The sequence below is a fragment of the Cyrtonyx montezumae genome, unplaced genomic scaffold, assembly GCF_038088225.1.
Source record: "Cyrtonyx montezumae isolate F1298 unplaced genomic scaffold, pur_monq_1.0 scaffold_7, whole genome shotgun sequence".
Lineage (NCBI taxonomy): Eukaryota > Metazoa > Chordata > Aves > Galliformes > Odontophoridae > Cyrtonyx > Cyrtonyx montezumae.
In genome coordinates, this window is record NW_027072078.1 from 21,761,911 (window position 1) to 21,789,058 (window position 27,148).

The window sequence follows — 27,148 nt, forward strand, 5'->3', positions numbered from 1 at the left end:
GCTTACATAGAAAGGACACGGCAAGGGTAAGTAACATGGCACTGGGCAGGAGCACCACTGTGGCTGTGCAGGTCAGGGACTCTGACTGGCTCTGTTGGGTCTGGGGGCAGTGAGTTCCGGCTCCTCTCCCAACTCTGCCTGAAGTTTGCTCTGCTCCAGCCTTGCTCCCCTGGCTTTGGGGACCAGCCCCATGCACCAGCTCTCTTCCTCTTTGTGGCCGGGGCCAGCTGTACACAAAGAGACACACACCAGCACAGACCCCATACATGTGCCTGGGAAGGGAGGGCAGGAGGCAGCATCCCAAACCTGGCATGGAGACATCACTGCCTTTTCCCAGCCCCCAGAGGTCACTGCAAAGGGGGCACAGCAGCAACGACGACACAGGGACTACACAAACAGACTGACTGCAGGGTGATGTGGTTAGCTCTGTGGCCACAACTGCATGGGGCCAAAACCAGGCCAGCCCTACGGCTTCTATCCAGGTCCCTCTGGCACCGTGGGTTCAGTCTTGCTCAGGGCCAGGCGGCTCGGTGATGCGGATGTGGACAAAGAGTGAAGAGGGTGGGATGCTGGTGCCATCCTTGGAGAGGAGGTGGATGTGGCGATAACCTGCAGAGGGGACAGCGAGGCTGTGGCTGACCACCCCCCTCCCTAGCACCTGGCTGAGCCCCTCGGCATCTCCCTGCATAGCAATCGCTCACCAGGTTTGATGTTGGCAAAAGCCAGGGTGAACTGTCCCACAAAATCATTCCTGGAGGTCTTGTCATAGTCCTCCACCACGAAGCGGATGAGGGCCAGCTCGGGCACGTGGAGCTGGAACTGAAGGGTCTCATCCCAGTGGGGGTTAAACCCTGTTAAAGGAGAGCAGGCATTGGTGGGTGACAGGGCAGGAACAGGCACAGCAGGTCCCCGTACTGCGGGCTCACCGTTGTTCTCGATGTACTTGGTCTCCTGGTGTGCTTGGTCTGCAGGCACCCCATGGATCTCCACACGCACCAGGGGGTCGATGATGGCTCCATCTTTGCTGTTAGCCACTTTGGGCAGCTGCTGCCCGCTGATCACCTTTGCAGAAGGGATGTGCAGGATGGCTCTCCATCCAGCTGGGACAGGCAGAGCCCCAGCATGCTGACACAGCTCCCCAGCACCCCTCCTCAGCCCGTACCTGGATTGTCAAGGTGACGGGGCCAGGGCCCTGCCAGGTGCTGGGGTCACTGGGGTTGAAGAGGGTCCCTTCGTCCCTCATGAAGGGCGGTTTGAGCACGTAGCCACAGTGGCCATTCTGGCTGAACAGCCCGTCACACAGGTCCATCTCCAAGCCAGCTGTCTGGAAATTCAGGGCCACTGGGGGGAAGGTGGCCAGGAAGAGGTTCAGGATGGCACAGGGCAACTTGGAGGCCCCATGCCCTGCTTTGGAGGCAGAAACCAGCCTGTCTTCACAGGCAGAGATGAGAGGACACACAGGGGACAAGGCACTGATGTCAGGTGTCCCTGGGCCAGGGCAAGAGCTGCAGCCAGAACTGGCACCAGCTGGCACCAAGACGGGTGTTGGTGGGGCCACTTCACGTGGGACCCAGGGCATCTCCCCAGCCCAGAGCCCTGATTTTCACAGCCCATACCAATCTGACACCCTGCGTTCCACATCTCCTGGGGGCTGTAATTGGAGGAGTCTGTCCGCATCCCGCTGGGGTAGATGCGTGTCAGCTGCCAGGCGTTGTGCCGGACAAACTCATTCCCTAGAGACGGAGTGTGAGGTCATCCCTTGGTCTGCACAGGCACCTGTGTTGCCTGTCCACCCATCCATCCCTCCACCCAGCCATTCTCCCCCCTCTCCCCTCCAAGTAGCCCAGGTCTCCAGCCCTATACCCAGAAGACCCCTGCCTTCCATCCTAGCCCACTCCCCACACACCACTGCCCCTCCACCTCACCTGCATCCCGGATGAGCTTTCTGGCCTTCGCCTCAGAGAAGGAGGAGATTTCAGAGGGCCTTGAGTGGCTGCGGGCCTCCTGGAAACCCCGGAAGGACACGTTCTTGCAGTAGACAACGCAGTCAGACAGTGCCTGTGCCAGGCTCTCCCTGTCCTTCTGCAAGGTAGAGCTGTGTCAGCACCACCAGCCCTGCAGGATGGAGCAGGCAGGGGAACCCACAGGGTGCAGACAGGGCATGGTCAGGTTAGACAAAGGTCTCCCAACCAGTTCCCAGCCCAGGCTACTTACCTTCATCCTCCGCCTCTCCTCCTCTGCCTCTGGCCCGTTGTCATCATCAGACACATCAGGTGCCTCATCCCCTGGCCCATCCAGCGTGTCCTCCAGCCGGCCGATCTTCTTCCCCTTCAGCAGAATCTTGTGCCTCAGCTCCTGCAGGGTCGGGGATAGAGAGGTGGGGACCCTGAGTTGCTGGGCTCCCCTCTCCTCCTCAGGACACTGCACTGTCCCTGCTGGCAGGAGGAGGATGGTGGGGGGCGTTAGAGCCACCTCCTCACCCTGCTCAGCCCCTACCTCCGGAGATGGGAGCTGGGTGGGGACGCGCCCATCAGTGGTGGCAGTGAGGAGCTGCTCCCCCAGAATGTCCTTCAGCTGCTGGGCCAGCACCTCCTGCTGCTCCATGCTGCAGTGGTTCTCCAAGGACAGGATCACTGGGAAGTCGGAAGCCTGGGGAGCAATGGGTGAGTGCTTCTGTCCCTCCCGGTGCTGGGTGAGCAGAGGTGTGGAAGGAGAGGAAGCAGCCACCTCTGGGGGGCTGTGAGGGGCTGCATGGCTACAGCTGAGTTTTGGTGAGATGGGTATAGCTGCCAGCTCTCACGTGCATCCTCAGTAGCAGAAAGGAACCCACCATGACCTGGATCCCCCTGAGACCTTCACTCACCCCTCTCCACCCACCTCAGTGCCCCCAAAACCCACCTGCACCCCCCTCTCATCCCTGTACCCCATCAGATCAGCTCCCAGATCCCATATAGCACAGCACAGGGCCGCAGGTCAGCCCCCCCCAGTGCTGTCCCCAGGGCATGCACATGGCCACCGTCCTCACCAATGCTGCCCCTCACCAAAACCACACATCCCAACTGCACTGAGCATCACCCAGTGCCCTACCTGGAAGGCGTACTTCCCCAGGGTGCTCACCACCTCCCTGAAGGGGATCTTGGAGGTGAAGGTGTGGCCGTGGTACACTATAGGCTCCCCGTTCGGCCCGTCCCAGCAATCCACCTCCAGGCAGCGGCAGCCCCGTTTCAGAGCCCTATGGGGGGGCAGTCACCCCGGTACCCCAGCCAAGGCACCAGCCCCCTGCCCTCCCTCTGGCTGTGGTGTGTGTCACCCCTGCAGGACCAGGGGACATGTGCCAGGGTGAGGACTCTCATCTAGGATGAGATGGATGGATGGATGCATGCGTGCATTCAGAGAAGGAAAAACTGGGCTCAGCATCTCCAAGAGGGACCTTCCTCCTGGAATGGCCAGGTGGGCATTGCACTGGTGGGCAGGTGGGAGGGAGCAGAGCATTACCTGATGTAGCCTTCGATGCTGCTCTGCCCCCGGATCTGGTCCTCTATCAGGTAGGTGTTGTGAGAGGAGGAGATGAAGTAGTGGCAGAGCGGCTGGCTCATGTCCTGCCACAGAGCTCGGTGCTGAGGATTGAAGATGGAGCCCTCCGGGGAGCAGAGGTACATGAGGAACCCGTCAGCACTCAGCACGTGGCGAGCCCTGGCTGTGGGCAGACCGGGAGACTCAACCAAAGCCAGGGACAAGGGAGACAGGGTAGAAGCAGACGAGACTGCTGGTGGCTCCTGGCGTCCTGGACTAGGTTGGAGCATTAGGAACCATGGAGGTGGCCCCAAGGAGGTGGGCCCCAAAGCCAAAGCTTGTCACCCCATGACTGGCCAACCTCTTTCAGAAGAAAGGATCAAATAAAGGGAAAACTGCACCCAGATCACACCAGGGCAATGGTGAGCCCTTCACCCATGCCCAGTCCTCTCCCCAGTGCAGAGCACAGCTGTTTTCCAGACTCTCACCTGTCTCCGAGGGCTCGTACTTGTCAATGAGCTCCATAGCGAGTTCCTCCGTGCCCTCCTCCTCCAGCTGCTCCTGCCGCAGGAAATCCACCAGCTCCAGCAGCGTCAGCTTCTTCCCATCCTCAGAGAACTCCTGGAAGAGGCTCTGCACCTCCTCACGCTCCGTGAGGGCTTTGTAGAAGAGCACAAACTCTTCCCCTTCCAGCGTCCCTGACTCTGACTTGTCGGCAGCCTGCAAGGGAGCTCACTCAGCATCAGCAGCATGGGGTGCCCAGCGCATGATGCATCACCACTGCCAGTGGAGGGCACAAGGAAGGGAGGAAGGAAGGGAAGCACTGTGCAGCCAGCGCCAGCCCATCCAGCCCTCAAATGTGGTGCTTACCTGAAAGAGTCGCAGGGCATGGTCCTCATTCATGTCTACATTCATCATCTTGAGGAGACGCTGCACCTCCTTGAAGTTCATGCGCCCATCCTTATTCTTGTCAGCTTTCTGGAACCAGTCACGAATCCATGTGCAAGAAACCAGGACGCACGTTAAGGGAAAGGGCCTTGGCAAAGGGAGCTGGAGTAGGGGTGCATCAGATCTTTTCCTTTTGCTGTGGACTCTCCTCCCCTGATGCAGATGGTGAGGCCCATAAAAGTACATGCTGGGACATGGCTGGAGACGCGGGGCTTGGGGTGGCAGGGACTGGGGAAGGACAGAATGTGAAGAGCAGTGCAGCGCCCATGGGAAGGATATTGGTCTATCCTCTCCCTCTGGTCCATGCTGGTGGCCACCTCAATGAGCTGGCGCAGGCCCTGGATCCAGCACTGTGCCTCTTCCTCTGTGCCAGCGATGAGGTCCAGATTGCCCCGGCGCCCGTAGAAAACAATGGTGAAGCAGCGCTCCGGGGGGAACTCCTCAGCCAGGCTCTGCAACACCTCCGACTGGTGCCCTTCCCGCACTGTCTCCACATCGCTGATGGAGACTGGGGCAGAGGGAGGGGAGGCCTGTCTGTTGGGGACAAGGACTGCAGGGCAGGGGGCACTGCCCACAGGCATCTGTCCTTCCAATCATCTCTTCTTCTGCTCATCCATCCATCCATGCATCTTTCCACCCCGCTCACCCACTGAACTACCCACCCACCTATTCATCCAGAGAGATGTGGATGAGAAGAGCCTAGACACAAACAGCCTCTCTTGAACCCCAGTACTCTCTGCAAGCACAGTTTTAGGAATCTTCATATTTTCACCCTGCTGTTCAATCTGAATCCTACTAACAACCCGCACCACAGCTGCTACTCACAGGCAGACTCAATTTTGCCCGTCCTCTTGGATTGATACCAGATGGTCATGCAGTCATCTTGAAGCTTGAAGTACCTCTGCTTCTTCCAGCTCTTGGATTTGACTTTACGCATCAGCGTCCCTTGCTGCATCTTCTCCAGTGTTTCCGTGAGCTGGATGCCTGGGGGCACAGCAGGCTGCATCGCTGGGAAAACCTCACTCCCTCCAGCCTCTGAGACCCAGGATGGAGGAGGAATGGGCTCCACACATCTCCCTGCCCCACGCACCCCTCTGCTGGGACACTCACGGGCGTTGCACAGCAGCGATGCCATGGCTCTGCCTCCTCTGTGCTGCCACTGCTGGGGAGGGAAGAGAGGGCTTGGGAGCAGGGCCACACGCTGCTGGGGTGTCTGTCCCCAGCACCTGTGGGTGGTGTATGTGTGTGCCCTAGTGTGAGCACACCTGCCTGTGCCTCCTGCCGGCTCACCCTCTCATTAAGTGTCAAGTTCGTCCCGTTGTTCTTATGAAATATTAATTGTGTTACCGGGAAGCCAGAGCTTGAAAGGTGTGGGGGGGGAAATAGAAAAACTTGCAAGAGCGGCCTCGGATCTGGGAGAGGACCTGAGCTCTCCCTCACTCTGGGAGCTGGCAAAACTGGAAGCCTGGGGAGAGCCCCAGTGCTGGGAGGGCAGCCTTGTACCACGTCTGGAGGTAGCAGTGAGGAGCCCAGGTCAGTGACCAGCACTACCCCAGCACTGCAGGGCCCCAGGGATGGGAGCAGAGTACCAGCACCGCCAGAGTGAGTAGGAACACGTGGGACTATAAATGCAACCGGACTGACAATAAGTCCTTGATGAGGCTGTTAAGACTTTAATTAGACCAACAATAAATTGCTGGATGTGCTCATCGCCCGGATGCTTGAGCAGCCTTCAAGGACCAGATACTGCAGCTGGCGGGCAGGGATGTGGGTGCAGGGGGAGCCCCATCACGGGCTGGGGTCCCGCTCAGGGTGAGGGGAACAGGGTGCTGGCTGTACCCCAGGCCCCTGACTCAGCACAGCACCAGCACTGTGGGGCTGGGAATAGCGGGTGCCGTCAGCGTGCAGGCAGCTGCCAAGCCCAGCTGCCAGACCCTTGTGAGTGCAGGGCCTGGATGGGGCCAGGAGAGTTTTTGGGAAGCTAGAGTGGAGGGAGAGATGTCAAGGCTCAGGAGATACCAGGACAGGAATCTGTTTGGTGCCACCAATGGGGCTGAGCTCAGCACTTGGTCCCACAGGAAACGGTGGCAGCGCTCAGGGGGTGGCTTGATGGCTCCTGGGCCAGAAGCAGAGCTGAGGTTTTGGAACTAAACGAATACCCCAGAGTGCCAGCCCCTACTCTGTGCCAGGAAGATGCATGGCCCAAAGGTGTGCAGCCCATCTCCCAGAAGGGCAGCAGGGGCTGCCCCACACACAGCACAGCAGACCCTTCCCACCGCAGGGTGCAGACCCCGTGAGTGCAGAGCGGGACCGTGGCTGTCCATCTTCCCCAGCACACCCTGTGCCCACGAGAACCACTGGCCGTGCAGAGCTCGGCTCTGAGCCTTGCTCCTCTATCGAGGAGAGAGGGACGGGAGCCAGGGGCTGAAGCCAGAGCTGTCCGACTGGAAACCCGACCCGCAGGGCTGCTGCCTCCTGCCAGGGCCGCCTCTCCCTTCCCAGCCAGCGACGCAGGGCTGCGGGCGGCCGCGCTCCAGTGCCCGGAGGTGACAGTCCCCACGCACGGTGGGGGAACAGCGGTGTGAGCACCCCAGCCGTCACCATGCAGAATTAAATACCACCCAAGAGACGGGGACAGCACAGCACCGCACGGGGTGCACCGTTCGGGACTGCGGTGGGGGGTGGGGGGGTGTGTGCACCTAACCCCCCAGCAGAGGAACACGCCGGCACTCGTCCCCCCAGCCCGCAGCTCGCCCGCCCCGCAGCCCCTATTACCCCCAGCTCCGAGGACGGCTCAGCCCCGTACCAGCTCTCCGGTGCCGCTCCGCGCCGTACCGCCGCTGCTCCTCCGACTGCGGCCGCACGGGGCCGGGGCTGCCCGGGCTGCCCGCCCCTTGGCAGCGGCGGAGCGGCGAGCCCGCCCCCACGGCCCCCGCACGCCCCTCGCCCCGCTCGGCTCCGGCCCCACAGCCGCTCTCCGTCAAGGTCGGCCCGGATTAAGGTCACGCCGCCGCGATCGCCGCTCCATGGGGCGGGGAGGCTGCGGAGCCCTGGACGGGGGTCCAGCTCCAGCCCTGCCCGTCGCTTCCCACCCCCGGCCCGGGTCGGGGGGCACAGGGAGCCCCAGCGCACCCTGACCTTCACTCTAAGGCTTCCCAAGCCCTTGGATCGGCCCCAAAGTAGCAGCAAAACGGGCAGGGCATGGGACCCCGCGGTCCCAGCATTACCCTCCCTTGCAGGGCGGGCAGCTTTCAGTGCAAGGGCTGCAGCGCTGGGAGCAAACCTCGTGGCAACGCCCGACTGCACGGGAAGAACGGAGCCGGGCGGCAGCGCAGCCTAAAGCCGCCGCTCATGGGCGCAGCAGGGCCAGCACAGCCCTGCCCCAACCACGCAGGGACACAGCTCTCAGCCTGGCCTGGGCCGCCAGCCCCGCGCATCTCCTCCCCGCCACAGCTCATCAGCAGCAGAGGCTCTAACACCGTAATAAGAGTGACAGCGTGTGCCAGGGAGCAGCTGCAAGCACACACCGCGGTGTGGGACCAAACAGCAGCCTGCACCCCAGCTTCAGCATCCCAACCACGTTACGTTCTTGAGGAGATGGAGAGACTTCCAGCAGCTTCTCACAGAAGGCCACGAGCACCCAGAGGACAGAGAGGAGCTGGCACAGCTCTCCTTTCCTCTCACCCACAACAACCCCCCCTCGCCCCATTGCCCTCCCCCAAAGACCAGGCCGGGAGCGATCTGTGCCGACTGGGGTTTTATTATTTATTAACCAGAACTTACAAAAACAGAAGCGTTTTCACACCCCGCCAAGGTCGGGGTTAGGAGAAGGAAAAAAAGGCGGCAATGGTTATAAAACGGGACCCAAGGGCAAGGAAGAGGCCGGGCTCTGCCCTCGTTATGCAAAGGCTGCAACGGGAAGAAGGAGGGGAAACCAGATGGGATTTAAGACACTGTTGGCACAACACTGCGGGTAATCAGCAAAATGGGCTGGCAGAGGGGGATGAGAGGCTGCCCAGCTGCAGCCAAGTGCCAGCAAAGCTGGCTGCTGCAACACAGCCCCAGAGCCCACCCTGCCAGGGCCACACCACCCCTCCGTGCAGGGAAGGCAGGTAAGTGGCTGCCAGTCCAGACGGTTTAATTGCAGTGGGGCTGAGGCAGACGCCAAGGCAGGTTTGAAAGCTGAAATGGATGCAGTCAGACGGCAGAGCCGTGCTGGGAGGCGTGTGATCAGGACTGAGGTTCCTGGCAGGCAGGAGGGGACACGGGGGCTGGTGTACCTGGAGCCTGCAGGACGCAGCTCCCTGCTGTCCCACAGTAGGGGACTGGCAGTGGTGGCCTGCTGATCACTGGGCAAGCCAGGCAGCAGCTCTGCTGGGCAAGGGCTCCGCTGGATCAGCAGCCAGCATGCACCAGCCCTCAGCTGCTGGTCAGTGCTGCGTCAATAGCCACAGGAGAACTGCACTATTTACAGCACAGGAACCACAGGCTTGCCATTTTCTCCTCCCCCCAGAGCCCTTGGAACCAAGCTGACAACACGCAGTTCATCACATGTAACCTACCCCTGCTCATGAGGCAAGCACTACAGCACTCAGCTCTGCAAACTGCCTTCATATCAAAGGAAAGGAAAAGGAGAAGCCTGCTGTGCTAGCTGGGTGGATGAACAGCAAGGATGTACCTGCAGGGAAGAAAGCTGTCCCCAGGCTACCTGCAGCTGAGCAGCAGTCTGTACAGGGGATAAAACAACTGCATCAGCTTTTACTCAGCTCACTCATCTAAGCAGACATGTAAACAAGAAGTGACAAGGAACTGGAGGGTTGTGGCACACACCCATTGTCACACGCTATTTGCATGAAGTCTGAGCTAGCTGCACGAGCGGACATCCACGCTATCCCCTGCCTGCTGATGCAGGGACAGATGCCAGCCAAGCCTCCTGGAGGGATGGGGATCTTTACAGATTATTTTTACTGATTTCTTTTTTAAGCTGCGGTATCAGCATCTGCTGGTGTCGTGATCCCCAGAGGCATCCTGCATTGCTAGAGCAGCCTTTGGCTGGGTGGAGCGCTCCGACAAGCTGGCAGACTGAAAGTCAGCTGGCATGCCCAGTTTGTTACAGAAGAGGTTATCTGTTCCTAGTTCTTTGTAAACCTGAGCTGTTTCTTCCCCGATCTCCCACCTCCCCCAGCAGTCATTGCGGAGGAAGGGGGATGCCCCGTGGGTCAGTGACCTGACCCTCCTGCAGGTTCTTGACGAGCTGAGCCAGCCAGCGCTTCGTGGTGGTGTCGTCCTTCAGGACCTGGGCGAAGGTGGTGTCCTTCAGTTGGTCAGGAAGGCACTGCCTGAGAGCTTCACGTGCCCTACATCAAGAGACAAGAAAACGGGGCCCAACAAATAAACTCACAGGGGCAAGAAGGGAGCAAACCCCACCAGGAACACAACACCAGGCCAGCCAAGGAAACCACTGAGCACGGGGTGCTCTGCCAACCAGCTCAGCTCCCGTCACTCAAGCAAGATCCCACCAAGCAAATCCCTGTGCCTGTCCTGAAGCCTCCCAGCCAACAGCAGAGCAAAGCCAGAAGAGGCAGACAACGAACGCGTACTCAGCAGCTTTGGGTAGAGCTGCTGGTCAGCTGAGAAAATATAAACCGCTTTCAGGCTGAATTTCATCCATTTACTTTACTGCTAACAGCTCACATGATGTAGAAGAGGGAGAGCACGGCACACCTTCCAGTTCAGTCCTCCCCTCATATTCAGTTCAAGCAACATTTGAGCTCAGGCAGCATTAACCTGCACAGCTTGAATCCGACCAAGCTCCAAGTAGGCACTGTTCCTACCACGTAAGCTCCTGGAGCTACCAAAAAAAAACCCCAAAACCAACCAAAAGCACCCAACATTTTTCCATAATGAGTCGTTATAAGGACAGACAATGAATCGACTCCAAGTGAGCAATGGCAAGAAAAGCTGTGCTTCCAAGCAGACGGGAGAAGCCCTGGCCCAAACTCCTTAAATGTTTACCTGGGGTTATCAGAAAGGCGAAGGTAACAGCGGACAACGTGTTTCAGCAGCCGTGCTGACGGCTCCTTGGAGAGCTGCAGGACCATTTTACCCTGTTTGACAAAGGCCAGTGCCAGCAGTCAGTGACTGTCTGATGGGAAAGACCATTAAATTACCCTGGCCCCCCGCCCTACAGAGCCCACTACCTTCCGGCTGGATGGCCCTGCATGGAGCCCAGCCCCTTTCCTGACAGCACGCATCTCTTTCTCACACTGTGTAGGACCTTGAACATACCTAGCCTAGTGAACACTACAGATGCTTTCACACACCTGCACTGAGTCATATTTCCCCATTAGCAAAATTCACCTGTGTTTGCATTTTCAGCCTGTTAGCCATTAGTGGGGGCTGCCTCATCTGGCCTTTTGGAAGCTTTCTGTTCTTAGCTATCCCCTGGATACCAAGATTTCTTCAAAATAAGGAACAGTAGGTCACAGAGCTCCTCTGACAGCTCCTGAACAGGAATTATTAAGTTGCCCTCTTAAAAGCCTCTAACACTTGCAGGACATCTTACACATTTATCAGCAGACTAGGAAGCAACCCAGCACCCTCAGGAGACAGGAGTACATTATCCCTGGTTTTGAAATACAGAACAAATGTCTTACGAACATTTTCATCTTTATCGCATCAGTGTTTCAATCAATTGTGGGAATATACCACAAATAGCATTTCTTCCATGCTAATGTAAGTTCACACGTCCACGTTCTTCTGTGTTCATGCCCTGACTGGCCTGAGATCCTTCCTTAGTCTCCCTCCCTCCCTATCCCAGGGCTTCTGTTTTTAATTGCTTGCCCCTGAGCTGGATGTACTTTCAGCCAAAGCTGATCCCTTCCACAACCACAGAAGTCACATCACATTGGATATTTTGGACATCAGCTCACAAGCATTCATATTTTGCTGCTCACTTGTGAGTTAGGAGGAAAATATTATTTTCATGTTTGGGAAAACAGATGTACTAATAAATATTCCCAATGAAAGCATCAAAATTTAGGCACAGAACCAGGACTACAAAGTGCTTAACTAAATGCTGCATTTCCTTCTCCTGAGACTGGCTCTGTAAAAAGCAAACACACACAAAAGCAGGGTAATGGCTGTTCCAGTGCAGACACATATTTCTCTTTCAGTAAGCTGAAGAAAATAATCCATTGGGGCTATTACTCTCAGGGTGAACAAAATGCGGGTACCTCAATCTCTCCTTCACAGGGGACAAGAAGGAATGAACAAAAACTGTTCTCTGTGCATTCCAACACAAGACTTAGAGTATTGTGTTGTAGTAAGAACTGGGTTCAAATTAAAAAACTGGGGTTGGCTTTCTAGGCAGCAAACAGGAAACCTGTGCAACTCCCTGGTAAAGGACACTGCATATGCAATTCAAGGGGAGAACTGGACAAACACACTGGGGGTTACTGCATAGAAAATCCAGAGCTGGTCCTGGAAATCCAAAATCAAAAACTAGCTGGCAGCTTGGAGGCTGTTACAAGGGCAAGTATCATATATGTTTGCTTCACTCTTACTCCTTTGTTCAACCTCTTGTATTCTTTTAACGTGCTGTGGAAAAACAGGGAAACAGAAAACAGATCCGCAGTTTGAACCTGTTATCATCTTTACATAAAATTAGAACAAGTCACAACCAACAATTCTTAAAATCCTTCTTATTTTCTGGAGATGTAATAAAAGAAAGTCCTCAAGATAAATCAGGTCAACAACTAATATCTACTCTCTTAACAGACAAACCAGAGCTATACAAAGGAAACATGCAGGAGCAGAGAGCTACAGAGCTACAAGCAAATAGTCCAAGAGCAGCTTGCCCATCTCACCCTGTGCTCCAGCCACAGAGCAGCACAACAGCTGCCAAGGAAGTTAACTGTTAGAGCACACGTATAACTATTTGGGTTTTTTTTCAGCAGAAGAAACAAATAATCTTACCAGAATCATGGCAACATGGGAAAACCGCTCGTATGTTTGACAGATATATGCCAGCCCTGTGTCATCCAGAAGGATTTTCTGAAGAATAAATGTAGCAACCTAGAACAGGAAGAAAGCAGAAAAGAGAACACATGAAAACAACTCATCTGTCCCCAAGAATAACAGTCTTTGTGCTGTGTTCTTTTCATGGCAGTCCCAGAGCCAAAAGGCCTTTCAGAAAACGCTGTACTTGATTTCAAGTTTAAAGCCAAACTGAAATGCAGGACACTGCACAATGGTTGGCATCTCCGGCTAAGAAAAAAAGATAGACACAAAGCACTGCATACCAGATGACTAGATGCAGGCTGCATGAAGTAGCAACTACAGCCAAGCTGCTTGGAATAGCCTCATATTATGGCTACACCGCTCTGGGCACACAGTAGGAAGCAAGAAAAGCAACTAGCCCTTGGCCCTGCCGTGTACACGGCAAGCTGGTTTCAGTTTTCATCTCAAGTATTACTGATTCATGACCAGACACGTGACTTCCTGGAAAAGCCTTGGTCAGATATGTCACCTAGGAAAGCACACAGACTGAAACCTGTGGCCAGCCTACCTGGGTCTTCTGACCACAGGTCTGGACTCGTGGTGGGATGGGGCCCTAATCAAACCGGGTAACAAACTGATCCGGTGTGGTCATCATCTCCATAATCACCACCACCACCAGCTGCTGCTCAACCTGAGCACTGAGTGATTACAGCACTTGTTCTCTCATGCCAAAGCAAAGTTAATCCAGCTCAGCACTGAAAGTTACTTTGCTGAGCTACAAAGCAGACTGGGCCTTGAGAACAGCAAGATCTTTCCTAGCAGAACTGCCACACATTTTTTGTTTTTTGAGGAGGCAAAAGGCCACCAAGAGTTGCTGCACCATTTGCAACAGGATATCAGCCAACTCTGCAGGTTACAGACTGCCTGGTCAGTTGGATATAAACAAAAGAAACCCTCCAGAAAAACAAAACGTACCGTCTTGGAGAGTTCACTGCCAGATTCCATAATGCGTAAGCACAGGGGGATAATTTCTGTCGTCAGTAAGAAGTTTATCACTTCCTGCTCATCAGTTTTAACCAAGGCTCCTTGAAAGAAAAACAAAAAGCAAGTTCATTAAATGATAAATTGTTTAAAAAACAAAAACACCCCCACCTTGCCTATCAAAGATGGCCTGTACTGTGTTCTGCCAGGAATCATTAGATCTGAATGACTGACAGAGCAACTCCCATCCTAAATATGCTGCAGCTTGTGGCTGGAGAAGATATCATTTTGGAAGCAAAAGTAACTGAGCTGGGTTTGGAGGCCAGTTGTTTTTCAGAAAGGGGATACATTCTTGGCTCTCCCCCTGGTGGTAACACAACCTCCAGTGAGTCACATCTACTCAACAGCAACCTCTCAGAAGAAACCTATTTTGAGACACTATGCACTGAGAGAAAAGCACTCTTGCTGGAAAAAAAAGAAAAAAATTGGTATATTTGCCTTGTCATCCAAGATAACGACAAAAAGACAAAGAAAGCCCAGAGTGCACCCTTCTCATCACAGTCTCTTGTTAGCTGTGCTAAGGGTAATGGCACAACAAAACTGCAGATACTTTTTCTAACAGCAAGCAAGTTTATGGCAAGAGGCCCAGACTTCAAGGTTTCCTTACAAGTGGAAAAAGTCTCACTTCCTACTCCAGACCTAACTTCAGTTATGCAGGTTTCTACACCCACAGCTTTAACTGCATTCAGCTCACTAGGAAACCAGTGCTCTGCATTAGTCTTGTTGCTCACCAATCACTCCGAGGCTTGTGAGCCGCAGGTACTCAAACGGACGTGTCTTGCTAACTGTGTGCAAGAAGGGGTACAGGAACAGAGGGATGTGAGCTGCCAAAAACGCTGACCTGTAGGAAACCCACAAGAGACAAGGAAAACAAAGTGAGCACACAAATCAGAACTATCACGCACAGCCTCAGACTATTCCTGACATCACTGCTGCTGCTGCTCTTTAGAAATGGGTAGCAGTTCCTTCACTGATGGTAAGGTGTGAAATTAATTCTGCACTGGGCCATGTTTGTGCACTAACTACTGATTTCAGCTGAACTAACACCATCTTTTTCCTTGCTGACACACGCAGAACACAGATTGAGGAAACCTCAAGTCAGGCACCAGCTGGAGGCTGCAGGTGTGGCTTTGCTACTGTTCCTTTGCCACAGCCTCTGGGAAAGGCAGCCCAGCTCATTCCATTCTTTGAGCAGCTGATCTAAATAACTGTAAGCTCATTAAAACGAGGAACCTACGTGTAACACTCAGCACAAAAGCAGCCTTGTCTCTGGCTGAGCTCCTAGGGTCTGTCACAACCCAATATTTTGGGAATTTGCAGGATGTTGGGATGATTCAAGGAATGCAAAGCATTCAGGACCACAATAAAGCTACCATCCTGGTAATCCATGCAAACAAGTGAAAGCAGCAGACAGTTGCCTATCTTCCAGCTCTGCCTATTTTTCCACTTTTCTTGGTAAAAGAGTAGAAAGGAATTCACATGCTCCCAGAGTCAAAGAGAATGGCAGAGCTGTCAACATCATCAATGCTCCAGAAAACTTTCAGACTTGGAAACACTCACCTTGTTTCAGGATGAGATGCAACACACTGTAACAGAGCTAAAGCATTGCAGACTCTGTTGGACTGATGGGCTGTCAAGGTTGGAGGGTTGATTGATGGATAAATATTTACAATTTCCTAAAAAAAAAAGTAATAAGAAAAATTAAAGGAGAAAAAAAAAATCAGGAAGCTGCACAAGAGCACTTGCCCAGCAAGGAACTATGGTGCCATGAGATTTTAGCCTGCTTCCACTAAGCACCAGTCTGAAATTAGGGATTTGATTTAGTAGTTGGGCAGGGACAGTGATAGGAGGATGGTTGGACTAGATGATCTTGTAGGTCCTTTCCAACCTTGTGAACCTATGAAATCATATGGCTGACACTGCAAAGCAAATGGCAGTTATGCCAGAGTCAGTCTGACAAGAAGCCACACAGATGCATTCAAACTTTGATTTCAGCCCTGCCTCAAAAAAGGGCTCACTTCATTTTCTGGCTCTCTGTGGATGTGGGGACTGCTTTGTTTTGAACTTCCAGAGCAAAGAGGAATGCTGTTCCTGTGCCTAGAGGCAGAGCACACCCACTTAATTCGTACCATAGCTGCTGGTACTCTTCTAAATCAATGCAGGGGAAGCAGCAGAAGGTGAAAAATCCAATTCAGAAAACTGTCTGCTTCTACCTATGGCTCCTTTACAAATTTCTTCACTTGTTTCAGGGCCACTCTGAAAACAGTTTGGCACCTTCAAGACACCAGAAATGTAGTCCTCATATGGTTCCCCTCACCACATGACCCAGCAGCCATTATACACACAGAAAAGGCACTATCAGTGCCTCCCCAGATCCACCCCACGGACACACAGAGCTCTGCAATGTGGCAGTGCTGTGTCACAGAATAAAGCAGAGCTCTTCCCTACCCACCTGAAGGAGTGCTGCAATTGTGCCAAACGAGTGCCACAGCATGGGGGCAAGGTCAGGCACAGACTCGCGCTTCTTGCTCAGCTCCAACAGTGCATTCTCCCTCGTCTCAGGGCTGGACAGCTCATTGATCCACTGGTAGATCTTCTCACGGTCTACCTGAGCCAGTGCTGTTGGCACAGGCTGGGAGGGAGGAAGAAAACTTCAGTCATGGCTATTTCGGCCAAGTCCCACTTAAATGCTTCTCACAACTTCAGAGGTAAAGCAAAAAGGGGCTTGAGCAAGTGGCTGAGAGAGGCAGGGACTAAAGCTGCATTAAGAAGCTGTGGATATGGATGATTCCTTAGATTAGGTTTACTACTTAATCTATCTGAAACACAGATGTTTCACTTTCTGGCCTGACTCGTTAGGGCAGTCTCCCTTAATCTGCCTGCCAACAATGTCCATATAACTTTATTTAGGGACATGAGAGCCATGCTACTGCCCACCTGTACCAGCAGAACTCCTGGATGGGGCCACACATACTTCAGCCACCTATCACCCGTCTTGCCTGCATTTATTTCATGCTTCAAATGCAAGCTCCCACAAACCCTGAGTAACATAGATGCTACCTTTTCCTCTCCAAAAAGCAACCAAAAATTAGCGAGACCTGAGATGAAAAGGATAGGAAACAAGTGGCAGTGTAGTAAAGTTTCTGCTGAAATAGCAAGGAAGAAGCCTTGCAATGAAAGCTTGTCTCATGCCACTGCTGCCACATCGAGCACACAGGTTGCAAACAACTACTCAGCAGGCCTCCTACAGAAAACTGTGGTGATTCAGATCAACAGTTTGGAGGCAAACTTATGTGCTAAAGCAATTGCTTCATGTACTGCACTGCCATCAATGCCGCTACCAGCAGCTCCTTACTGAACACTAAAGAGTTCAGGACCTGACATCAACAGTCAAGCCTTTGGGACACATCTCCAGAGCCTTCCCTGTCTATTGCTACAGTAGTTTCCCTGCTCAGCTATATTCATAATCATGTCCTAAAAAAACCTGTGGGATTTACAGTGAGTTGAAGTTGTAATTTTTCTCTATGCACAATGTAAGCTGATGTGTTGTTACCAATCCCTACACCTGTAATAGCTTGTACCTGCTCACCTTTCCCCCTATTCTGTTCTCCTCTTGTCTACCATATTTTATTTCATTTTTTTCCACTCCAGAGCCTCATACTGAAATAACAATCCTAAAAATTTTCTGCATGAGGAGCGCAATTCCAATGGCAACTCCTATATAAGAGCTGGGAGTGAGAGGGTGAACAAACAGAGCTCATCTGTTTTCATTTGGGATAGCAGAGCAACAAGCAGGGCACCAGTAATGTTGTTATAATTGTGTTATCTAAAGCTTCCATCTATTTTTCCAGACTCGCTGCAAGTTTCAGTTCCTGTAAGCTTATCGACCCTTTAAAAGCACAATCATGTGTCTATGATCCCTAGAGAGCACTAAGCAGATTTTCCAGACAATTAAGTTTATGATGTCCAGTATCAGGCTTAGTCAGAACCAGCTGCCGTTCACAGGCACCACAGTTACTCAGTAAATATTGCACTCAGTAAGTATTGCAGTATTGAAATCGAAGCTGCATTTTGCCCTTACCTCCTACTTTTTTGTTGCTTCCTTCCTTTCCAGACCTAAAACTGTGCAGAACCCCAAAGGCTACACACAACGTCTGCTTGCTCTGAGGCAGCACCCAGCAGTGTCTCACACCACAGGACCACGCCACCTCCATACCACCAAGAACAGGGTGTTGCCCTGCTGATCACATCCCCAGCAACAACCAAACAAACTGGAGTGAGGCAACTAGCTCTGTTCCCCATGTGAGCAGCAGCTACTGATGATAACAGCCAACACCCAATGCAGAGAGCTTTTAAAGATATTCTGATTCATCAGTAACTCAAAGACCACCAAAATGAACTTTGAACTTTACTAGCAGTGAATTCACTAGTTTAATTTGGACTTTCCACTGCTACCTACAGCTACAGTAAAGCTATTTTTTTTTCTTAGCTTATTCTCCAGCCTTCAGCGTGCAGCACTGTCTCGAGACCTAAAGGCAAAGCTCAGCCATCAGCATTGTGGTGAGCACAGCGATGCTTCAGATTAGAGCAGCCTCACTGAGATACTTACAAAGCCCACAGGAGCTTCTTAGTTCATTCACTACTCCACTCAGAGCAGCGTTACCTACCAGAATTAATACAACTGCACGGCTCTCAGAACGCAAACGCCGATTAAAACAGCCCAGTGCGAGTTCGCACGCCCTCCCGCACTCTGGAAAGCAGCGCTTCGATTCTCTCCAAAGCCCAGAGAGCACTCAAAGGGCAAACACAACGCCCGGGCAGCCCGCCCGCCCGGCCCCCAACACCAGCTTCCCGTCCCCGCCTGCAGCCGGGGCTCCCTGCGGCCTAACCGCCCCGAGCGGCATCGGGCCCGCCCGCCCGCCATCCCCTGAGGGCGAAACGAGGCGCTCGGCCACCGAGGGTACCCTGAGAGCCCTGAAACGAGAATACCGGCTCACCGCGGCCGTGGCCAGGCTGTGCATGATGCCGGTGCGGCGCTCAGGATCCCGCCGCCATAGAGGCAGCGCCGCGCGGAGCGCTGGGAAGGGGACGCGGCCTCCAGCGGGGCGAGCTGCGCATGCGCGCAACCAGCGGCGGGGAGAGGGCCGCTCGCTAACTGCGCCTGCGCGGCGGGAGAGGTGGGGGTGGGAGCACGCCTGCGTGCCGGGAAGGGCGCCGCCGCGCTGACGTAAGCGGTGCGCGCGCGCCTGCGTGCCGTGCGTCGCGCGGGGAGCCGGTTCCCGCCATCCGCCGCCGCGCCCCTCTGCGGGCCGCAGGTACCGGGAGCTGCCGCCCTCCCCCCACGGCGGGGCTTGCTCCGGCGGGCGCCTCTGGAAGGGCCGCCCCTCCCTACGGGTCTGGCTTTGGCCGCCCCTCTGCGTGTTGTGGCCGGTCCCGCTCGCTTCCCCCGCTCCTCCGGGGAAGGCCGCGTCTGTCTGTGGAGGTGAGCGCCTGTTCCGCTTCACGCGTTCTCTTTCCCGCAGGTTCTGAGGCGGTGCCGGCTGCCGTGAGCCCCCGCCATGGCCCCGCTCAAGGTGCACGGCCCCGTGCGGATGCGCAGCATGCAGACCGGCATCACCAAGTGGAAGGAGGGCAGCTTCGAGATCGTGGAGAAGGACAACAAAGTCAGCCTGGTGGTCCACTACAACGTGGGGGGCATCCCCAAGACCTTCCAGGTGGGTGCTGCTGCGTCGTGCCGCGCTGCTAGCCGCCCTACCCTTCCCGGCTATCGGGTGTCACTGCACCCTCTCTTCCTTCCTGAGCGCCAATCCCTCTGTGTAGCCCTGCCTTGAATTATTCAGGTGTGGTGTTATGGCATCCGCTGGATGGGACGAGCCAAGCGGCAGGTGTAGCACCGTGGCTCACGTAATCACTTGTTTGGAACGCATTAGCTTTCTGTTACCATGTGCGTGCAGCCTGGAGGTGGAGTTCCACCTTCCAGCTGCAATGTGGTGGTGTTGATGTAGCTGCAGCCTTTCTGTCTTGTTAGTACCAGGCTGTGCTGCACAGTGTGTGTGTTGCTGCTGTATATTGCCTTGTTTCATGTTTAAAATACACCAAAGAACATGGTTTCCCCCCAGGAACAACAAAGCACATTGCTGCTGAGGGCTCTCTTCCAATTTTCAGCCTAAACTGCTTTATTTTCCATTCTATAGCAACACTGACATCCATCCTTTCTTTTCTTTTTTTTTTTTCTAAGAGTGCTTAAAAAAATTACATCACGTGGCAACTTTCGGATTGGTTTGTGTTGTAACAATGCTGCTTCTGCTTTCTCACACCTCACACTTGTTTTCTGACTATGGTATATGTCAGGCTTCTCTCTGATCCATTTGTTTCTGTCGGCAAACTTAGTGAAAAAGAGTTTGTTTGGTATTTGGAATACCAGATTTGATCCCTTAGTGATCTGAGAGGTCTCAGCAAAGAACCTGAAAGCCTGTGTTGCCAGTGGGATCAAGGAGTAAGAAAGGCATTGCTTTGGATACCTTGTACTGCTGTAGCTGTAGGCTTGAAAAACTTAAGACCTGCCTACCTTGCCATGCACAGTGCTTTTGATGGGACCCCACGTTGCTGCTGTCCTTGTGCCTTCCTAAGGTTCTTGTTTGTATTCTTTTCTGCCAGGACAAGTGGTTTGGTGGCACAATAGTGCTTGGAGCTGTGGTTCTGTGGGAGGGTGAGCCTGGCCAGCAGCTGGCTATGCCTACAGGGGCAGGCTTTGCTCCTGCCTCTCTGCTGGCTTTGGCACTCCAGGTCTGTAAGCACTTGGAGGAGACAAGCATGTCTGATGGACTGGGAGGTATGGTGCTGTGCAGCTAAGGGCACAGAGAAAAGGAGAAAACAAACAGCCCCAGCCTTGGAGCAATTAGCTTTGTTTGGCTGACAGTTATCTTCCAGCTGGAGCTGCTCATCTTGAGGCAGCACAGGTGCAGGCAGGCTGGGAGAGTGGGCTGCCCCTTGTGCTGCACACCTGTGGCAGCTGACCCCAGTCTCTGAGTGCTCTCATTACAGGTGTGCTAATTACTTGGTAATTCTGCTTTGCAGGTACATTTTTTGTTTTTTGTTTTCCCTGGCAAGTTGCTCTGAGACAGTTGTGGGTGTTTTCCTTGCTCCTTTGCTTTTCTGTAACAACATTTGGATAGGTCCTGGGTTGTAGTTTTGTTACTGTTGTTTCAATGTTTTGATGAGTTTGCCAGATACAAGCTCCATACCACATGAAACTTGTCATTTACTTTCCCCTCACAAGGTGCTAATGCTCTTTGTTAACAGGTGCACAGAGAGCATGCTTGGAGTCCTCTCATGTGAGCATTTTGAAATACTTTGGCATCTCATAAGTTCATAAGTTCATAAGGTTGGAAAGGACCTATAAGATCATCTAGTCCAACCATCCTCCTATCACTATCTCTACCCAACTACTAAATTAAGTCCTTTAGCACCTAATCTAAACGCTTCTTGAACAGCGCTAGGGATGGTGCCTCAACCACCTCCCTAGGCAGGCCATTCCAGTGCCTGACCACTCTTTCAGAAAAGAAATGCTTCCTGAGGTCTAATCTAAATCTTCCCTGGCGCAACTTGTGGCCATTCCCTCTCGTCCTGTCATTACTTATCAGGGAGAAGAGGCCTACCCCCTCCTCACCACAACCCCCCTTCAGGAAGTGGTAGAGTGCAATAAGGTCTCCTCTGAGCCTCCTCTTCTCCAGACTAAACAATCCCAGCTCCCTCAGCCGCTCCTCATAAGACTTGTGCTCCAGACCCCTCCCCAGTTTTGTTGCCCTTCTCTGAACACGCTCCAGGGCCTCAATGTCCTTCTTGTAGTGAGGGGCCCAAAACTGAACACAGTACTCGAGGTGCGGCCGTACCAGAGCTGAGTACAGGGGGATGATCACCTCCCTGCTCCTGCTGGCTACACTATTTCTAATACAGGCCAGGATGCTGTTGGCCTTCTTAGCCACCTGGGCACACTGCCGGCTCATGTTGAGCCGAGCATCAACCAACACCCCCAGGTCCTTTTCCTCTCTACATTCTTCAAGCCATTCTGCCCCAAGCCTATAGCATTGCATGGGGTTATTGTGGCCAAAGTGCAGGACCCGGCACTTGGTCTTATTGAACCTCATCCCATTTTGCTCAGCCCAGCTGTTCAGCCTATCCAAATCCCTCTGAAGGGCCTCCCTACCCTCAGGCAGTTTGACACATCCTCCCAGCTTTGTGTCATCTGCAAACTTACTGAGGGTACACTCAATTCCCTCGTCTAGGTCATCAATAAAGATATTAAACAAGATGGGCCCCAAAACTGACCCTTGGGGGACACCACTCGTAACAGGACGCCAGCTGGACTTAACTCCATTAACCACTACCCTCTGGGCACAGCCCTCCAGCCAGTTCTCCACCCAGAGAAGAGTGAACCTGTCCACACCACGGGCTGCCAGTTTCCTTAGGAGAATACTGTGGGAGACCGTGTCAAAGGCCTTGCTGAAGTCCAGGTAGACTACATCAACAGCCTTTCCCTCATCTACCTGTCTGGTCACCCAGTCATAGAAGGAGATGAGGTTGGACAAGCACGACCTGCCCCTGGTGAACCCGTGCTGGCTGGGTCTGATCCCTTTATTGCCATGCACGTGTCGTGTGATCTCCCTCAATAACATCTGTTCCATAACTTTCCCTGATACCGAGGTCAGGCTGACAGGCCTGTAGTTCCCCGGGTCTTCCTTACGGCCTTTCTTGAAGATGGGAGTCACATCGGCAAGCCTCCAATCTTGTGGGACCTCTCCAGATAACCAGGAATGCTGATAGATGGCAGAAAGTGGCTCGGCAATCACCTCTGCTAGCTCCCTCAGCACCCTTGGGTGGATCCCATCTGGCCCCATGGACTTGTGGGAGTTCAGATGGAGGAGAAGATCTCTGACCGTCTCTGCTTGAATCACAGGGGGTGCATTATGCACCCCGTCCCAGACTTCCAGGTCAGGGCAAGTACCATTTGGATAACTGTCCTGTCTATTAAAGACAGATGTGAAGAAGGCATTGAGAACCTCAGCCTTTTCCTTATCATCTGTGGTTATATTGCCTGCCTCGTTGAGTAAAGGAGGGAAATTTTCCTTAGTTTTTCTCCTGCTGTTAATATATTTGTAAAAGGGTTTCCTGTTCTCCTTTACAGCAGTAGCCAGCCTAATTTCAAGCTGGGCTTTAGCATTTCTAATTTTCTGCCTGCAGATCTTGGCCAGTTCTCTGTAGTCACCCCAAGTAGCCTGACCCATCTTCCAGAGGACATAGACTCTCCTTTTCTCTCGGAGTCTCAACAAAAGATCCCGGTTCATCCACACTGGTCTTTTGCTCCTCCGGCTTGACTTACAGGACTCCGGGACTGCCTGCTCCTGTGCCTTTAAGATTTCCATCTTGAAGAGCATCCAGGCTTCCTGGACCCCTTTACCCTTCAGGAGCAAGTCCCAAGGGACCCTTGCAACAAGTGTCCTGAACAGGTCAAAGTCTGCCCTCTGGAAGTCCAAGGTAATAGTTTTGCTAGTCACCCTCTTGACGGCACCCAGAATAGCAAACTCCACCATTTCATGGTCACTCTGGCCAAGACAATCTCCAACCTTCACATCCCCTACTAGTCCTTCCCTGTTAGTGAAAAGTAGGTCAAGCAAGGCATCTCCCCTGGTATGCTCTTGCACCAGCTGAGTCAGGAAGCAATCATCCACACATTCTAGAAATCTCAAGGACTGCTTCCTCTGCGCAGTATTGTATTTCCAGCATATATCAGGGAAGTTGAAGTCCCCCATGAGAACGAGTGCTGGCCATCGTGCAACATCTACGAGTTGTTTATAGAACATCTCATCTATTTCTTCATCCTGACTAGGTGGTCTGTAACAGACCCCCACCACGATGTCACTCCTAAGGACTATCCCCCTGATCCTTATCCATAGACACTCTACTTTGTCATTTCCAACCACTAGTTCTTCAACATCAAAACACCCTTTGATATAGAGAGCTATGCCACCACCCTTTCTTCCCTGTCTATCCCTTCTGAAGAGCTTGTAGCCATCAATCCCAGTATTCCAGTCATGGGAGAGGTCCCACCATGTTTCTGTAATAGCTACAAGGTCATAGTTAGCCTGCCTCACAATGGCTTCAAGCTCTTCTTGTTTATTGCCCATGCTGCGTGCATTGGTATAGATGCACTTCAGCTGAGATATCTGCCTCACCCCTTTTTCCAGCACAGCCTCCTTAGGCGCTTTACTGGAGAGCCCTGTTTTATCCCCTTCCCCCGTCACAGCTAGTTTAAAGCTCTCTCAATGAGTCCAGCTAGCTCCTGTGCTAGGATTCATTTCCCCCTTTGGGATAGGTGTGTCCCATCAACAGATAACAGGCCAGGAGCCGAGTAAACTGTCCCATGGTCAAAAAACCCAAAGTGTCTATCTCTACACCAACCTCTCAGCCAGTTATTCATCACTTGTGTTTTCCTAGCCCATTCTGTGTCCTTCACCGCCCCAGAAGGTATGGAAGCAAACACCACTTGTGCTCCCACCCCTTGAACTAATCGCCCTAATCCCCTAAAATCTCTTTTCATAGTTCGCAGACTTCTCTGAGATATTTCATTGCAGTCTGCCTGAACTACTAGTAATGGGTAGTAGTCGGTGGGGCGAATCAAGTCCGGGAGTCTTCTAGTAATGTCCCTGATTCGAGCCCCAGGGAGACAGCACACTTCCCTGCGGTTTGGGTCTGGTCTGCAAATGGGGCCCTCAGTTCCCTTTAGAAGGGAGCCACCCACTACGATCACCTTCCTTTCTTTCTTAGTAGCAGCAGTCTCAATGCACGGAGGTGACTGCCTTGCCATTGGTGGCCTCCTGCGGGAATCTTCCTGCACTTCACCCCTTATCACCTCTTCAACTTCCAATGCTGCAAATCTATTGCTTAGGGGTATCTGGGGGCACTGGGGAGGCAGAGGGGGAGATCGCCCACGGCACCGAGTAGGGACTCTCTGCCAGCCCTCCCTATCCCTCAGATATCCCCCTTCTGCCCTACGGGGACAGGTCAGGGAGTCCACCAGAAACTGTGGGGGATCTCCCTGGTACCTTTCTCTCTGGCACTCTAGGGAGTTACTCCACCAGTCAATCTCCCTCTCACAGTCCCTGATGGCCCTCAGTCTCTCAACCTCCTCCTTCAATTCAACCACCATGTTAAGCAGATCTTCCACCTGCTCACACCTTGCACAGGAGAACTGCTTAGCACCCTCATCTAGTAGTAGCAGGCTCTGACACTCCTTGCAACCAGAGACCTGTGTAGCCACACTTCTAGGCAGACCTTCTGTCTGGGTCGCCACAGCCTTCTTAAGGCAAGCCCTCTGTCTTGTAGAGACCATGACAGAACAAAATAAAAACAAAGAAATGAAAAAAAATTGAGAGTAAATAAATAAATAATGGTTTATAATAATATATATATAGATATGAATTGTAATGTGATACTTCGCGGCCCTCCCTGAGCCCTTCAGGGATATACCTCTTCAGCCCTAATCAGCTGAGGAGTGTGGGCGAGGGCACTGAAACCCTGGCAACGCCTATGCCTCGTTAACACCTACCTCGTTAACACCTGCGCCTCGTTAACGCTTCGTTAACCTCTCGCGAGAACAGCCGTTGGGACTGCCTGCTCTCACTCGGTTCCCGAGAGACTGGAACCTCCCGAAAACCCACCCTGTACCTCAATCAGCCACTGCAGCTCCGGCTGTGCCGACTCCAAAGCAGTTGATCACAAGGACTGAGCGGTACTTCCGGGTTCCGATCGTTTTAAATCCCCCGCCGTTTCCCTCAATCAGCCACTGCAGCTCCGGCTGTGCCGACTCCAAAGCAGTTGATCACGAGGACTGAGCGGTACTTCCGGGTTCCGATCGTTTTAAATCCCCCGCCGTTTCCCTGGCAACGCCTACGCCACGTCAGCCTCTCGCGAGAGAGAGCTGCCGGGGTCTGCCGGGACTAGCTGCTCTCACTCGGTTCCCGAGAGACTGGAACCTCCCGAAAACCCACCCTGTACCTCAATCAGCCACTGCAGCTCCGGCTGTGCCGACTCCAAAGCAGTTGATCACGAGGACTGAGCGGTACTTCCGGGTTCCGATCGTTTTAAATCCCCCGCCGTTTCCCTCAATCAGCCACTGCAGCTCCGGCTGTGCCGACTCCAAAGCAGTTGATCACGAGGACTCAGTGCAACACAATGTATCTGTAACTCATGTGCACTGACCTCTGTTTTAAGAGTCCACTTTTCAGTATGTAGGGGGAAAACAAAAAATCTCATGGATTAACACTGCATACAGGAATCAATTTTTGTTCTAAACTTTAGCACAGTTTTAAATAGACAAAACTGTAGAGTGAAACTGAGGTTGCATTATGATTGGTGTTCATGCCTGCTAATTGGACATAGTTATTTGTATCAGCTGTGTGGTAATACACAGGTCAGGCTGCTTTAGGAGGAGGCTCCAATCTGATGGGGCAGCCTCTTGCTCTGCAGTGCCTGATGGCCTTGGCTGTGCTTTCAGCTTGCACTACAGTTATGTACTGGCAAAAACATCATTGTATAGCAGTGCCTAGTTCTTAGGAAAGGCCACAGATATGCCAGAAAAATGAATAATTAAGTGCAAAAGGACAGAAGAATCAAAAGTGACTTGTATTGACATATACATGGTTGCATTTCCAAGAAACCTATACCTCCTCTTGAGAGACTTAGCAGGAAGCAGCAATTGCTCATGTCATAATATAGTGGTAGTGGAATTATTGGAGAGGAACTCATTAAAATTACTTTCATGCATGACCATAAACTTTTGTCAACTTTTAATTGTTACTATCTATACAGACTAAGCATGTTTCTTAATGACTTACTACCCAGTGAAATTTTTTAAGCTGCTTCAAATCTGTTTTCTCCTTAGAGAATTATGAAGTGAATAGGAGTTTGCACGCAAAATTTAAAACTCAAAACTTTTAAACTTTACCCATCTTTGACACAACATTTTGAACCAGATACAGGAACTTCAGAGAGCTGAAGGGGACTGTTGAATGTTTTTATTCCTTCAATTCAGAAGGATTGCACTCAACAGCAGAGCAAATTTTGGAAAGCTTATCCAGGAATGCAGGGGTTTATGAGCCATAGTGGTGCTGTCCTTTGGGTTATTCAGCTCCCAGATGACTGATAGCATTAATTCTCTGAGGCTTAATGTTTGCTGAGAGTAGAGCAGGAAAATGTGTTTCTGCCTAAGTGCCTCTTGCCCTCTGTAGTATGAATAACCCAAATTAACAGAATTCACAGAAACTAACAAGGTAGATGATATATTTTGCTTGGCTTATCTGGATAGTAAGCAGACAACTGGTAAATAAAGAGAGACTCACCTTTTGCAGATGGTTGAGGCTCACCAGTAACTCCACAGGAGAGGGATTTCCAGCAAGAGACCCTTCCCCAGTGGTGGTCAGCCCTTAAATGGCGTCTGGGAGAGGTTGAGCCAGACTCCACCCCTTCCAATCACACAGGTACATTGCCTTCACCTGTGCTCCTGCAGCTGACTCAGTGCTTGCTTCACGTGGTCGATCAGTGGTTCAGGCCGTGATTCAACAGTTCCCACACACCCTCTCTCTCCATT

The 27,148-nt window shown here is 52.7% G+C and overlaps 3 protein-coding genes across 5 annotated transcripts in view; 1 reads left to right on the forward strand and 2 right to left on the reverse strand.

Annotated features, from left to right (window-relative positions):
- Positions 1–143: 143 nt before the first annotated feature.
- On the reverse strand, positions 144–10,557 carry PLCD4 (phospholipase C delta 4). Of its 3 annotated transcripts, XM_065751238.1 has the most exons (16): positions 10,477–10,557; positions 5,572–5,623; positions 5,287–5,445; positions 4,741–4,969; positions 4,384–4,513; positions 4,002–4,233; positions 3,496–3,697; positions 3,088–3,232; positions 2,497–2,649; positions 2,215–2,355; positions 1,926–2,082; positions 1,617–1,733; positions 1,163–1,341; positions 927–1,062; positions 702–851; positions 144–609 (listed from the first exon to the last, which is right to left on the reverse strand). In XM_065751238.1, exons 2-16 carry the CDS (start codon positions 5,594–5,596, stop codon positions 503–505), a joined length of 2,262 nt encoding a protein of 753 aa, XP_065607310.1. In that variant the 5' UTR covers positions 5,597–5,623; positions 10,477–10,557; the 3' UTR covers positions 144–502. The 3 variants fall into 3 exon arrangements, with proteins under 3 accessions (XP_065607310.1, XP_065607307.1, XP_065607308.1); XM_065751235.1 differs by lacking the exons at positions 4,741–4,969; positions 5,572–5,623; positions 10,477–10,557 and having other exon boundaries at positions 702–1,062; positions 4,384–4,491; positions 5,287–5,373; XM_065751236.1 differs by lacking the exons at positions 4,741–4,969; positions 5,287–5,445; positions 5,572–5,623; positions 10,477–10,557 and having other exon boundaries at positions 702–1,062; positions 3,118–3,232; positions 4,384–4,522.
- On the reverse strand, positions 10,486–18,577 carry CNOT9 (CCR4-NOT transcription complex subunit 9). The gene is given in 8 exon segments (XM_065751258.1): positions 10,486–10,523; positions 10,526–10,568; positions 12,439–12,537; positions 13,438–13,547; positions 14,235–14,344; positions 15,064–15,179; positions 15,956–16,135; positions 18,501–18,577. Coding segments are annotated over 8 exon segments (720 nt in total). The 5' UTR covers positions 18,525–18,577.
- Positions 18,578–18,755: 178 nt separating this feature from the next.
- Positions 18,756–27,148, forward strand: part of USP37 (ubiquitin specific peptidase 37) — a 34,916-nt gene continuing 26,523 nt past the window's right edge. The window contains exons 1-2 of the mRNA XM_065751228.1: positions 18,756–18,818; positions 19,026–19,217. Of these exons, the coding sequence (XP_065607300.1) occupies positions 19,062–19,217 (156 nt within the window). The 5' untranslated portion in view covers positions 18,756–18,818; positions 19,026–19,061. The remainder of the gene's footprint in view (positions 18,819–19,025; positions 19,218–27,148) is intronic.

Coding starts and splice junctions, on each gene's coding strand:
- PLCD4 (XM_065751238.1), bottom strand. CDS start 5,596: ATGGCATCGCTGCTGTGCAACGCCC. Junction 5,446..5,571: donor ATCGCTGCTGTGCAACGCCC/GTGAGTGTCCCA, acceptor CTGTGCCCCCAG/GCATCCAGCTCACGGAAACA. Junction 2,083..2,214: donor AGGAGAGGCGGAGGATGAAG/GTAAGTAGCCTG, acceptor TCTACCTTGCAG/AAGGACAGGGAGAGCCTGGC.